General features: G+C 38.2%; 1 protein-coding gene across 1 annotated transcript; it reads right to left on the bottom strand.

Annotated features, from left to right (window-relative positions):
* Positions 1–488: 488 nt before the first annotated feature.
* LOC115797056 (uncharacterized) lies at positions 489–12,261 on the bottom strand. The gene is made up of 12 exons (XM_030753536.1): positions 12,206–12,261; positions 10,858–10,949; positions 10,020–10,100; positions 9,090–9,296; positions 8,891–9,001; positions 6,769–6,972; positions 6,563–6,673; positions 1,630–1,833; positions 1,421–1,531; positions 1,000–1,098; positions 880–895; positions 489–504 (listed from the first exon to the last, which is right to left on the bottom strand). Exons 3-12 carry the CDS (start codon positions 10,096–10,098, stop codon positions 489–491), a joined length of 1,158 nt encoding a protein of 385 aa, XP_030609396.1. The 5' UTR covers positions 10,099–10,100; positions 10,858–10,949; positions 12,206–12,261.
* Positions 12,262–15,498: the final 3,237 nt, after the last annotated feature.

The following is a 15,498-nucleotide window of genomic DNA, read 5'->3' as shown; positions in this document are numbered from 1 at the left end:
AGATCCACCAATAACAACATGTACAGACTAACCAGTCAAATCTGATTAAAGAAAAGAAAAAAAAAAAAAAGCTTAAAAACTTTCCTTGTTTTGCCCCAGGATACATTTTTAAGAGCATTTTTTCCCCTTGGAAGTTAGACTTGTACTGCCATAATTTTCAGTTCAGCATGCCTTTTGTGTGATGTCTTTCTCTTTAATGATGTTTACAACAGACCCCATAGTGGCACTTTCTCTCTCAGAGAGGTAATCCCACAGAAGCTTGCTCCATGCACAACATAATAAAAAAAAATTTTTAAATGAGGTAAAACGCAGTGAGAGATGTCAGTTGAGCACATAGCTAGTTTAATAATTAGTTTTATAATTTGCAATAACATGACTAAACAAAAGAACAAAGGGCGTTCTGTTGCTCAGTTCTGCCTGCATTTATTTATTCTATCAACTCTTGTCAAGAGCTTTGATCTGTTTTGATGGTCATGTGATGTTACTGCTCATCTGCTGGTCCATCTGAAATAAGAATGTAATCGAATTACTTAAAATTCAGAGTTGTTCAACAGCTCTAAGATCCTGACAAAGTCATAGTATACCTTTTGCAGTATCTTCAGAGCCTCTCATAGTTTCATAGACACAATCATCACCTAGAGATAAGTGAAAATTTCGTTATTTTAATAAATGTGAGTGAACTAACATTGTCTTTTCTTTTCTTGGGCAGTTTCATCTGGTTAACTAACCATGAACAAGAGAGGAGTACACATTCTGGTGACTTTCATCCTGGGTGACTGTCTCTGACGGTGTGCGCCTGAAATGTTTATTAGCTGAGTAAAACTGTGACATGGAACATCTTGTATATAATATATTACTGATGTTAAGAGCTGAACCAACCTGTCGCAGCACAGATCTGTGAAAAACAAGAGTGCTGTTACATGTTTTAGAAAATTAAGTTTACTGGGCTTTATTGAATGATTTGAATTTAAGTTTACTAATGTCAACAAAGTGTCTCACCTTTCAACTTTGAGTAAAAAAGCAGAGTGATCAGCAGTAGAATGATCAAAATTCCAATTAACAGCCCAACAATCAATGTGACAGAAGAAAAGCTGGACTCTGCAAGCATAAATAGTATTGTAGTATAGAAGACTACCCTTTTTTATATAAAACACACAAGACACTGTGTACAATCTTGTTAAGTCACAGTGTTGTGTCAGTTTCTTAGTGCATTTTGCACAGCTCACTCTGGGGTTATGTTTTTGTTTTTCTTCCATGTTTTTAGTGATCACTCTTGTTATCTAAGGTTTGTTAAATCAGCAAAGCCAATTCAGTTTCACCCTCACATAATTAAGCTACATACTTCAGTCAGTAATTTCAGATATTAACAGTCTGGAAAAAAAAAAAAAGAGTCCAAATTTGTGTTAATTTTGACACTTACGTCTCACTGTGAGCGTAATCTTGTTCATGTTTTCCACACCATCACTGCTCAGGAGATGTACCCTATAGTCCATGGCATCATATAGGGTCAGGTTATGAATCATCAAGTCACCTAAGGAATAGAATACAACATAACACTATCAAGAAAGAGATCAAAACACACCAGCTTTACCAAAAAAAAAAAAAAAAAAGCTAATCATTTTTTGTTACCTGACGTGATGTTAAGATTGAGTCTCCCTTTATACTGAGAGACGAGCTCAGTGCTCGTCTTCCCACTGTGACAGGTGGCAATCCAGGTTTTGTTGGTGAATACCGACCACTCAACTTCAGTGAGATTCCACAATGGGTCGGCTCCCGAGGACAATGTAATGGTGTGCCCAAGATACCCAAAGACTTCCCCAAGTGATTTAACCTCTGTTGAATCACATTTAATCAGATTTAGTAATATGGTACCTTATCCAGAGCTGAGCGCACTAAAAACATAAAATGAAAACAAGCAGTCCCCTAAATATTCTCCTTTGATGTAAAGAAAACTGAGCATGTGTAATATTTTGACTGAAATCATTTTTGCTTTCAGTCAAAATGTGCACACATTTACATCTGTTCACCTTTAGTTATTTTATTCAGATAGATACAAAGATAGCTTTTATTGTCATTGTACTAGAGTGCAATGAAATTGAGCAGCAATCCTTAAGGTGCCTAGACCCAATAAAAACATTCAAAAACTCTAAAAACATTCAATAAACTCCAGATTATTGCACAGGGCCTAAGTAGCTTAAATAAATAAATAAATACTTAAATAAATTTTAATAAAAAAAAATTCATGTGCGTGTATTCAATTCCCATACAGCACTAGGGTAAAAGCTGTTTTTCTGTCTGTTTGTCCTGCATGTGATGGATGTTATGTCTTTAAGGCAAGAGATTTTTGGCTGTTCAAATTTTTTTCTTTTTTTTTTTTTAATTAAGATTTTGCACTGGACCCCCACCCCCAGACCATACAGTGCACACATGTTACAGTGTTGCTATTCCAAGAACATATATCAACTGGGACAATCGGGTAATCCTGGAAATCCAAAAGAAAACTAGAAGCACTCAGAGAGCGCAAACCTCCGCCAAGGCCATAGGGTCACTGACGCTGTAATACGTGTATCTAAATACTGTGAAATAATCTTTTATCTTTCCCAGACAACAATAACTCCCTATCCCGCAATAGTGAAGAATCCTTAAAAAAATTCCTGGATCCAGATCGTGATCCGGATCACCACTAAAATGTAATCACTTCTTCCTCTTGTCATTTCCAACCAGTCCACAAATTTAATCAAAATCCGTTCATAACTTTTGGAGTAATCCTGCTGACAAACAAACAAACAAACCAATGTGACCGAAAACATAACCTCCTTGGCGGAGGTAATAAATAACCAACAACAAAAATTCATTCTTTCATATCACACAGAGGCCCTAATTCTTTTTAATGAGTCCCAGAAGCTGTCCCAATCAATATCTCCACTTCCTTTCATATCGCTGAGCATGGCCTCATTTAACTCGGAACACTTTGTGGTCTTCCAATGTCTTAAGATGATCCTACATGCTGTCACAAAACCAACCACTAGGACTGAGAAGACTCCTTTTGAAATGTCCGGCAGTTGAGATCTGTCAACCAATAAACACAGTTCAGGAGTCTGAGGGATCTCAGAGCCCGTCCATGCACTCAGAACCGCCAAAATTTTAGTCCAGAAAGGTGAAACCAAAGAACACTCCCTGAAACAGTGTAGATATGTGCCCACCTCTTTTTTACATTTCCAACACATATTATCTGCCATTAGTTTCATTCTGTGTAGTCTGGTAGGTGTATGATAATATCTATGTAGCACCTTATATTGTGTGCATTAATTTCTGGCCTCTTTCACACATTTACCACTCTCTGATAGGACATCTAACCATTTTTCTTTTGTGTACTTTATTCTCAAGTCTCTGCGCCATAAAAGTTTAATGTTTGACGATTCACTATTCAAAGTATAATTTAACAATTTATAAAATTGAATAGTTGTATGTCTGTCACGAGGCATCCTAATATAGTCTAGAATATCATTCTCTACAGTGTCTTTAAATTTTGAAGTAACACAATGTCTTATTTGTAAATATTTCCAAAAGTTAACCCTACCTTCCAAATCAAAAGTGCGAGTAAGTTCCTCATAGGATATGAATTGTCCATCTTTATACAAATCGCCAATGGTGCATATGCCAGTGCTTCCAGAACACAGGTGTTTTACCAATACATATAACAGGGTTATTCCAGAGAGATGCATATTTCTCCACCTGATGTGAAAGCTTTAACAGTTTGTGTACTTTTGACCAGACTTCACAAGAATGAATATAAACTGGGTTTGTTGTATCAATCTTTTGAGACAATTTGTGTTTCGGATCATATGGTGAACAAATATCAGTTTCAAAGTTTAGCCATTCTTGCCCATGCTCACATTCTTCCCAATGTTTAACTAATTTAACCATCTCAAATGACAAATAATAAAGCTTTTAATCCGAAAGTCCTAGTCCACCCTTTTCTGTAGGAGCATACAATTTTTCTAGTTTTATCTTTGGTTGTTTACCTCGCCACATGAAATGTTTAATCAAATTTTCATACCTTTCAAAAAAAATTAAGTGCAATTGTAATAGGAAGCATCATTACCACATAGTTAAACTGAGGGGCGGTGATCACCGCTCCTCAGGTCAGTCTTGTTCTTACCAACTTGAAACTTCTTCCCATTGAAACTGGGAGAATCTAAGCTCAGGAGTTCTATTAGCATGCTAGTCGTTTTTTGATAATCAGTGTGTTTTGCACCATGAATTCACTCTTAGGGGTCAGACTGCCAGTGCAGAGTTCTACTCTAACATCCTGAGGTGGGGGTCCTGCCAGGTTAGAGGAGGATGTCCAGGGAGTGATCTAAGCCATGTCTGGCTGCACAAGATAAAAAACCTTGAAGGAAAAAGTAGCCAAATGTAATTGGGAAAGACTTTTTCTTTTGACTTCCAACTTTCAAACATTCAGCTTTTCATTTGTAATGCTGTGCGTGCTGATGTGAACACTGCTTACAAGTCTTACAGAGAAAGTAATTCATGAAGATTTCCTGATCAAGTATTTTTGGCCCTGACCCAGAAGAAGAACAGTATTCTTCATACGTCAGCATAGTGCCTAAGTGGTTAGCACTTTTGCATGTTCTCCCCGTGTTTGTCCAGCTTTTATCCGGGAGCTATGGTTTTTGTGGTAATTGAAAAACAGGCTAGGTTTATGCTGCCTATTTTGGATAAGGAGTCTCTCAGGATGTCTGATTTCAAGAGTTTCACTTCATGGTTATATGAAAGTTATTACAATAAAGTTGCTACATTGTACAATATATACTACTGCTTTCCTGCATTAGTTTTACTATTAACATAATAACTTGCATTTTGAAAATTTTCTTCCTTCAGCAAGGAGAAAGCTACAGTAAAATACATTTGTCCATCTGTCAGGAAGAAACTAACCAGCTGAATTTCATTAAATCTGCTAGTTTATTGGTATACAGTTGGTCCTAAAGTTTCCAGAATTTTTCACAGTTTCACAAGATTATCATTTCCAGATATCGCTGTCCTGTAGGTATTGGTGTATGATCACAACTTAGGTAATGTTAGCCACAAGATGAGCATAATCATGTATCATTAGTTTTTCAGACACATGAAAACTCTTGAGTTTGCTTTGTAGTCAAACTATTTGGCTGGCTCTACAGATAGCTGAGACATTTTGTAGTAAGAAAAGTAGCTCTGGTGAAAAAATAAAAATATGGGAATGCATGGCAGCTGCTTATTCTTTATTGACGGATGGCTAAGTTTGCTAACAAGCTGGCATTATGTAAATGTATTGCAGAATGATAAGGAACAACAGAAAATCCTATGCTACAAATGGGGCTTATCAAGCAATTTTTTTTTCTTCTGGGAGAGACTGCCTTCCTTTGGTGTGAACTTGGGGCTTTGTGATTTTTTAGGCCTTTGCAGAAAAGCTACACAATGAATAAAACCAAAAAAAATGCCACAGCAGGGATCCTCAAATCCAGGCCTCGAGGTCTGGTGTCCTGCAGGTTTTAGATGTGTCTCTGCTTCAACACACCTGAGTCAAATATAGAAGTCATTAGCAGGACTCTGGAGAACTTAACTGCATACTGAGGAGGTAATTCAGCCATTTGAATCAGGTGTGTTGGATCAGGGACACATCTAAAACTTGCAGGACACCAGACCTGGAGGCCTGGATTTGGGGATCCCTGCTCCACAGTATGGGCAGTTAAAAATAATTTTTTTGTTAATAATAAAAGGTTAAAGTGAATGAAGTCATTGAGACTGTTGTGAAACCTACAAAAACAATGCTTTGGTTGCTTTCTCCACTCCTCTTCTCTTTATTTTTCAAATATCAGAAGTTTTATAAAACCAAGGCTACATGAGCTACATCAGGCTGAGGTAAACTTCATGTTCAAGTCTCTGAAGCTTGAAAAGAGGCAACTGGATTTCTTTAAGCTTCTTGAACACGTTTTATATGAAAGGCCTGTCCAGTTGCCTTTTTCCAAGCTCCAGAGACTACATGACCCTGGATGACTGAGAAACTGCACAGATAACAAGAGTGCTGTTACATGTATTAGGAAGTTTACTAGGCTTTATTGAATGATTTGAATTTAAGTTTGCTAATGTCAACAAAGTGTCTCACCTTTCAACTTTGAGTAAAAAAGCAGAGTGATCAGCAGTAGAATGATCAAAATTCCAATTAACAGCCCAACAATCAATGTGACAGAAGAAAAGCTGGACTCTGCAAGCATAAATAGTATTGTAGTATAGAAGACTACCCTTTTTATATAAAACACACAAGACACTGTGTACAATCTTGTTAAGTCACAGTGTTGTGTCAGTTTCTTAGTGCATTTTGCACAGCTCACTCTGGGGTTATGTTTTTGTTTTTCTTCCATGTTTTTAGTGATCACTCTTGTTATCTAAGGTTTGTTAAATCAGCAAAGCCAATTCAGTTTCACCCTCACATAATTAAGCTACATACTTCAGTCAGTAATTTCAGATATTAACAGTCTGGGAAAAAAAAAGAGTCCAAATTTGTGTTAATTTTGACACTTACGTCTCACTGTGAGCGTAATCTTGTTCATGTTTTCCACACCATCACAGCTGAGGAGATGTACCCTATAGTCCATGGCATCATATAGGGTCAGGTTATGAATCATCAAGTCACCTAAGGAATAGAATACAACATAACACTATCAAGAAAGAGATCAAAACACACCAGCTTTACCAAAAAAAAAAAAAAAGCTAATCATTTTTTGTTACCTGACGTGATGTTAAGATTGAGTCTCCCTTTATACTGAGAGACGAGCTCAGTGCTCGTCTTCCCACTGTGACAGGTGGCAATCCAGGTTTTGTTGGTGAATACCGACCACTCAACTTCAGTGAGATTCCACGATGGGTCGGCTCCCGAGGACAATGTAATGGTGTGCCCAAGATACCCAAAGACTTCCCCAAGTGATTTAACCTCTGTTGAATCACATTTAATCAGAGTTAGTAATATGGTACCTTATCCAAAGCTGAGCGCACTAAAAACATAAAATGAAAACAAGCAGTCCCCTAAATATTCTCTTTTGATGTAAAGAAAACTGAGCATGTGTAATATTTTGACTGAAATCATTTTTGATTCAAATCTGCACACAATTACATCTGTTTACTTTTAGTTATTTTAAGTCTTCAAGGAAAGAGATTTTGGCTGTTCCAATTATTTTTTTTCTAATAACACAATCACATCATTATACAATGATCTATTTGTGTACCAAAATTCACTGACAGACATTAAACAGTGTTCTGGAAATATGCAACAATTAAATTCAATGAGAGATTTCTGATGTTTTAAGAAATCATTCAGCATTACTGAGAGGGTTTTCTCTAGCCAAATAAGCACTTACTGTACAATGTGCTCTACCCATAAACTGCACAACCATTTTGACCGTTACCACTGTGGACTTTTGAAACCAGGTGTCATGATGTGGAACTGACTGAGAAATCATATCACTGAGTAGCAACTTTTCGTCTTCAAGATATAACCGCCTTAAAGCATTCCCTGTTCATCATGTGTTTTAATGTTAATAGTTTATAACATGAATATCATGTTGTATTCAATAAGATTTAAAACCATTGACTGAGACCCTAAACTTATCAGGAAAGTGTTTACTGAAGACATGGATTGAGGGAGCCATTGGAAGATGGTAGATTGGTCCTTGTGGGTCGTGGGTGAGTTGTTGCCCCAAGTGAGCAGGAATGTCAGGATCCTGTTCATGAGTGAGAAGAAGGTGGAGCGTGAGACTGACTGGTGAACTGGTACTGCATCCACAGTAACGCAGTGCTGTACCAGATCATCATGACCTTAGGGATAGGGTGAGTTTAGAAATCTGGAGGGGGAGCCAAGCAGAACCACTGCTCCTTCACATCAAAAGGAGCCATCTGAGGTAATTTGGAGATCTCAACAGGATGCCTCCTGGACTCCTGCCTTTGGAAGTTTTGTGGGCATGCACAACTGGGAGAAAATGCCAGGGTAAGACCCAAAACACAATGGAGAGATGATCTATTTCATTAGGTCTGGGAATACCTCAGGATCCTTCTTGAAGAACTAGAAAATGTTCCTGGGATTAAAAAAAAAAAACCATCTGGGATACCCTGCTCAGCCAGTGGCCACTACAGCCTTACTTCAGATAAGCACAATCAAATGAATGGAGGAGCTTTCCCCTGTTAGTCACAGGACAGAATGTAGGCACTTCCACTTGGAAGCCACGTGAATCTTTTATATACTTCTATGCCATAAACCTCCCTCACCCAGCACCCTGTCTCTGTGACCCTCTGTACCGCCTGAACTGTGCTCAACTGTAGACTCAGAGCAAGGCATCAAAGGCCATCACAGGCATAAAAAAACATATCAATGCATTAATAAAAGGAAAAGAAGTGTTTGTGTGTTTATATATCAAAACAGACATTTGCTAGTTAACTGCTTGTACTGCTCAGATTAAAAAGGTATATTTTAAAGAGTTTCTTTAAATTTTTTGATAGTTCATTCTACTAGAGATGGATGCTTGAAGCCTTTTGTGTGTACTTTTGGTTTATGCTCATGATGTGTCATGATTCTCTCACTTTACGTGTATAATGTAACTTGAAGTGGTTTCATCAGAAAAATTTCTGTCACTTCTACATTTTATTTAGATTACTTTCTGACAGGCTGCAGGTAGTTAAAGAAAGCCTGCCATTATGTGCATGTATTTACTTTAGAACCAGATGTCTGCCAGGGTGGTAAATTCTTATTTTTAATATTCTTGTGTGTTTTTATGGCATGACTGACTTGAACGAGAAATGCAAAAAGCTGCCAAAACGTAAGTAACATATTAATAAGTTTTTAATCAAGCTGGTAACTTACGTTTCACAACGAGCTTAATCATGTTTACTTGGTCTTCACCCTCACTGTTGAGAAGGTCCACCGTGTATTCCATGGCATCATCTAGGGTCAGGTTATGAATTGTTAGGTCACCTAAAAAATAAAATATAATGAAACACTCTCAAAAAACGAAATCAAAACATACCTCCTTTGCAATGAAAAGGCAATAATTTTGTGTTACCTGTAACGGTGTTAAGACTGAGTCTCCCTTTATATTGAAAGACACGTTCGGTTCTTGTCTTCCCTTTGCGATAAGTGGCAATCCAAGTGTTGTTGGTAAATACTGACCACTCAGTTTTAATGAGATTCCATGATGGGTCGGCTCCCGAGGGCAGTGTGATGGTGTCTTCAAGGTATCCAAAGATTTCTTCAGGTAGTTTAGCTTGTACTGTTGAGAGAGAGAGAAAAAAAAATCAACAAGACTAATACACAGTAAACTAACTGGTGATGAGAAACAGGCGGGGAAAACTGCACTGATTGCAGGAATCATACACATGAGCGAAAACAATCAGGGGCAGCAGAGAAGACATGAAGTAGAAACAACAACCAGACACATGAGAAAATCAGCTACCAAAATAAAATAGGAAATAATGCAAAAGACAAATGACTAACACAAAGACATGAAGATTAACATTGAACACAGTAACAGAAGTGGGTGAACACACAAGGGGCTAATACACTGACAAGAGAGAGGGAGCCAAAGACATGGAAACACTGGGAAAACACTCAAAACACAGTTTCCCATTATCCCTCTCCACACCCACTTAGATAAAAAAAAAGTCAAACACAAACATTCACATTGAAAAGTGATGGGTTTTGTCTAAATATTTAATCAATTTCAAAAAGGAAAAAAATGTCACAGGAACTCAAAATAATGAAGTAAGGAGAGCAACTATAAAACTTTGAGCTTACAATATTCTGTTTACTTTGAGCATACGACTTTACATGTGCATTTGCCAGCACACAAACAGACACACACACAAAAGATTGCTGGTTACGTTTGTCAACTGAAAACACATCTTTTAAAAAATATACACAAATCACAAAATACCCCCAAAATTCAGCAATCTTTATTCAGATATCAGCAAGAAGAATTTGAAGTCACACTTACCAAGGAGGAAAACCCTGAGAAACAGCACCACACTGTGTGTGAAGAAACAGTTCAGGCAATGAAGGTGGCCCACATCCATCTCTTTGGGAAGAGGAACAGATTGTGTTTCCATTTCTGGTCTATGAACGAGTATATTGTTCAGCTAGCATAAAAAAGCGATTGCCTGATGTACAGGCAGCTTTTTCAACATTTGAAAATGCCCAGAGTCTGATTGTATCCCCTCATTGTTCCATAGCAAATCAAATTTCAATGTCTCCCAGGTGTGACCATACACCTGCAATATTCCATAGACATATTCCACAATCAGCCTTTGATAATCTTTATAAACTCTATGAAATATCAGCGACATGAATTAAACATGTCTACAAAATCAGGACACTTGCTAATACCTATAGGTTTAGTAACAGTGTAATCATGATGCTTGTCCATAATTTATTTCAACAGGAAAATGAGAAAAGTTCCCTTATTTAGAACACAAAAACATATTTGCTTGAATGAATGAAAAAAAAATCACGCATTTAACATTTCAGAAGATGATTAAAATAATTATATTACATAGTTTAACATTGTGCATTATGCATCATGTGAAGAGAGGTGCAATATGATTTAAAATTTCAAAATTCAAGTTTTGGTATCAAGATCCTTTTTTTTCTTTGTTCAGTATTTGTAGAACTGCTGCTCTAAAAAGTTCTTTGTATGCTGCAAATTTGCCTTTCTTCTGGTGAAACACTGAGCTTGAGAGAGATGAGTTTCCCCTCTTGTTTTCCTCTTTTTTTTTTCAGATAAGAGATACCATGATGTACAATCTTCTGGCTTTCTTGGGTCATAAAATGTATACCTTTGTCATTTGTAGGGTGCTTCAGAGGGGTGTGGTGAGGTGCTGAAGCCTATCCCAGCTGCTACACAAGAAGAGGCAACCTGGACAGGTCACTAGGATTAAAATTGAAAGACAGACAACAATTCGCAATCACATTCGCACTTATTGCCAAAGCAGAGCCACCAATTAGCCTAACGTGGATGAGTTTGGACTGTGGGAGGAATACCCAGAAATAACCCTCATAGGCACACAGAGTCTCCACTCAGAAAGACCCCAGCCAGCCAATGGATTCAAATCCAGAGCTGTCTTGCTGTGAAATGACAATGCTGGACCACTGAACCACTGTGCTGCTCACCTAACAAAAAAAAAAAAGAAAGAAAGAGAAAGAATGAGATACAAAATTGTTTTAGGAAAAAGTCTGATGCCAACTTCTGTTTTTCAAAAGAGCCCTCATTTTCTGTTATTCAAACTCAATGACCATTTTTTACAGACCAGAGTGGGCCTTAAATTACTAATTACTGTTATTAATTATGTTATTAATACTAATGCTTCTATTTATTACAAGGGTGCACAACAGCACCTATAAAAGAAAATACCCAGTGTCTCATTATTATTTTTGCTGTGGATTGTGAAGACCAGTAGCTATCCATCTACTTGAACACTACAATACAAAAGTGTAATTAAATAAATATTCGATCATCATTATAGACAGAGTGAGCTCCACTGACTTATTTCAGTGGAGGAGTCCAACACACACACACACACACACACACACACACACACACACACACACACACACACACACACACACACACACACACACACACACACACAGAAATAAGTAAATAGAGCCTAAAAGCTGGGTTTGAACCATCGTCCAAAATAGCTACCTGCTGAGACTGCAGCCTCACAACATGAGGAGCCACTGACGCCATGCTGTGCTGACGAAAAGAAACATTTTAAACATTATTTTTCTACAGATCATCACTTTCTGCCTTTAAAGAAACTACACATGCAGTCTTCCTTCAAAAGATCAGCACACATAGGATGATAAACGTCCCTGTAAACTCCGACCTCAGCTCCCACAAAGCTACAAACTAGCAGGAAAGTAGAAGTTCAAGAAACACACGCGTTCATAAAAAGCTGCTTGTCAAAACCCCCAGCACTGACTGACAGACCAAACTACCACCAAAGGCAGAACTGACGTTACTCAGGACGACGCAGTGCATCTCACTGTCAAGTGAAAATTTGCAGGCTAAAAATACAATAAAATATTTTATAAGGTTCACTTGCACTGCTGCTCCATTTTAAGGCAGCGATCAACTGCAAACGCTTTAAACCTGCCGCTGCACGGTTCATGTTCACACACCTGAGAGAATGAATCGCATCAGCCGCCAGTTAGATCATGATGTCATTTTCTGAAATAAAAAGCACTTGCTTACACAAAACTATTAAACAAATAGAACCAGGACTACATCACATTTCCTTGTTAAAGTTTTGACCAGTTTCAATTTTCAGAGTGCTACTCTGCCCGCTACACCCCCCTTCCTTCCTTCCGCCTTTAAGTCGCGTCTAACGGTTTCAAATAAATTACTAGGATAAACGGGGGCTTAACAAATCTACCTCCTTACCTGCGTGAACTGATGAAAGCCGAAGTGCGTTTGAGTTAGTTTGCATAACATAATGCCAACATGTTACAGTCTGTTGAGTAGGCGTCTATGTCAAGCATGGACTGTAAAATAAGGGTGGACGGGATGTGTGTAGCTATTTTTCACGTGGGTGGGGTGTCAGCTTCACTCAGCTGATGTGTGTATATAAACTCGATTAGTAACATTAAGAAAGGTGTCCACTGGGAAGTTATCACAGAAACACACAGGCATGAGTGCAGTCAGAGGTGATGTCTTTTCTTGTCTGGTTTTTAAACAGACAGGAGGAGGCATATGTGGTTGCATAGGGCCCTCTGACTACCAGGGGGGGGGGGGGGGGGGGGCCCAAGCTCACCTAAATGTTTCATGAAACTTTTTTTTTAAGCATGCCAACAGAAATAAGAAATTATTACAGTACTCCAGAATTATACAATTGTAGCAGTACTAATAATACTAATAATGATTAATGAGTAGACTGCTTGCTGACTGACTTTGTGAGTCAGCGTGCATTCAGTTTGGGCAGGGATGCACATAGGCAGTGCTCCAGGTGACCTGATGGTCCGTCAGTTACCATCATTGAGACTACAAAACTGAAATGTCACAGAAACGACCTCTCCCTCTGCAGAGAGGAGGAAAATGAGAAGATTAGGGGGGATCGTCTGTTACTTCAGTTCTCGACACACACAGACACAAGCTATTTTCTGCTCCCAGATTACCTCATGCTTATATATTTCCTTTATATATTTTCTTTATTTCCTGTGTTTGGGTGCTATTTTCTTGGGAGTGCTATGACTTTTCCAGGGGGAGCTATAGCACCCCCTATAGCCCCCCCGGCGCCAGATTTGGTCTGTATTTCCTGTGTTTGGGTGCTTATCCTACTTGCCACACAGCCACACACCTAATTGTGACACTTGTATGTCAGGACTATTAAATATTTCCAAGGTTCAGTGGACATACCAGCTGAGGATATCTTGGCTTTTATTCATGCATGCATGTTTAGACATAACTGTGGATTTGTTTAGTCACTGTTCCTGTGGTGGCAGCATTTTGTTGTTTTCACATTGTGGTCAGGTTGCATGGATAGACTAGTGGACATCACTTTTATGCCTCATTGTGGTCTTAGGATACTGCTACACCTTTTTGTGGTATAACAGTGTAATAACATCTTTATGGCACTTCTTGTAGCACTGGGCCCAATTGCTGACCGCTTGTATTCAATATTATTCCATTGATGCTCAGCAATTCTGTATGCTGAATAATTACTATTTATATATTACAAATGGCTTATTTACTTGTCTGTATTTAGGTGCATTTGCATAATTATGTAAAAATACCCATCTTTTGGATGAAAAGAGCATGTCCAAAATTTCCAAAAGCAGATCAAAGACCCTAAATCACACATTTCCTTATCACATTTTTCCTAAAAAAGTCTATGTCCACTAGATTGGATATGCCATGCATTGATACTTGTCCCACCCACCTCAATGACATGGACATGACATAGTTTTACAATGTGAGTCATACTGAAATACATTGTTTTTCAATGGGCTTATGTACATGAGGCTGAAACAGCAATGCATCCCCAAAAAATCATTTTCAGCATCAACCCTTCAGCATTAGTAACGGTTAGGTTCAGGTGACAATGAAGTGTGTGTGTGTGTGTGTGTGTGTGGGGGGGGGGGGGGGGGGGGGGGGGCTTGGGCTGGCGCTGTGACAGTGGGTCTTTTGTGTTGTACAGAGCTTATTTTCTTTGAAATGCAGAAAAGCTCTTATAAGAAGAGCTGTTTGGTTCTGTATTTGTACATACTGTAAAGAGAAAGCAAAGGAAGTGAACTTTGGGGGAATGAAAGGGCAAAAAATAAAAATGAAATGGACTAGATTTGGATTAAGTCTGCTCAAAGTTTGGTGTGTGCTGAAGTTTTGCAGTATTTGAAAGTTAATAAGCTAATATATTTTGTGATGGTGCTTTTGTGTAAGTTTGGGTTCATTCAGTTGGCAGAACAATAAGTATTTATTTATTTGCTTCCTCAGTGTTGGTTTGAGGTGTGTGAGAAAGCCTGACAACATCAAATGTCAGGAGAGAGACCTAGCACCTGATCAAACCCTCCCAGTACTGATCACACGTGTCTTCTTTTCACCCATGGTTCTCTTTGTGTCTTGCCTTCATGCCCAAATGCATACAAATCTTAATTACTGAACTTTCACATAAGCTATATTAAAGCTTATGTGATAAATGAGTGGAGGCTGAGAAAAACAATGGCTGCTAGTTTGAATTATTAAATGTCAACTCACATGTATATAAAAGTGATCATATCAGCATATCAATCCAACTCACAAAGATGCACTGAAATCACTAACACAATTGTATTTGATGTCCAATAAGCAGAGTACTGAAGGCCAAAGGATAGGTTATTTTTCCAAACCTATAAATATTAAGGGAGTAAGTCTTTTCTGAAGGCTTACTACCACCATAAATCCACCACAAGTTATTTTGGTACAATTTTATTTAGTTCAGGGTTACGAGTTTCATTCACATCCATCATGCAAGTACAAATGAACCCTTTATGAAAATAGAACAAGTCTGCCAGATCATATCTTTACATATATACATGCTGTAGTACATTCTTGTGAAATATTCCAACTTATTATATCTCAATAGAATCTTCATAACACTAATTTGAATAATATGTATGGAAGAAATCCACAGTAACTACAGGAAGTAGCTAAAAAGTGCACTAACACACAAAGAAATTGAAAATCATTTTTTGTATTTACATACTTAGACACAGAAATGCCTTTGCTGTACTTAACAACTTGTTTGTTTGAGTTGCGGAGCAGAGAGCTCACTGCACTCCCAGTCAGAGGGGCAGAGACACTCACTGTGTCATACCATACTAGCACACCCCAGCAGCCCCAATGACTGCAGGCCCATAGCACTCACCTCTGTGGTGATGAAATATTTTGAGAGACTCATCAAGACGTTCATCACCTCCTCACTGCCCACCATCCTCATCCC

This window comes from Archocentrus centrarchus, chromosome 18, assembly GCF_007364275.1.
Source record: "Archocentrus centrarchus isolate MPI-CPG fArcCen1 chromosome 18, fArcCen1, whole genome shotgun sequence".
NCBI lineage: Eukaryota > Metazoa > Chordata > Actinopteri > Cichliformes > Cichlidae > Archocentrus > Archocentrus centrarchus.
Note: the sequence above shows the minus strand (reverse complement) of the source record. Positions and strands in the feature narration are given on the sequence as shown.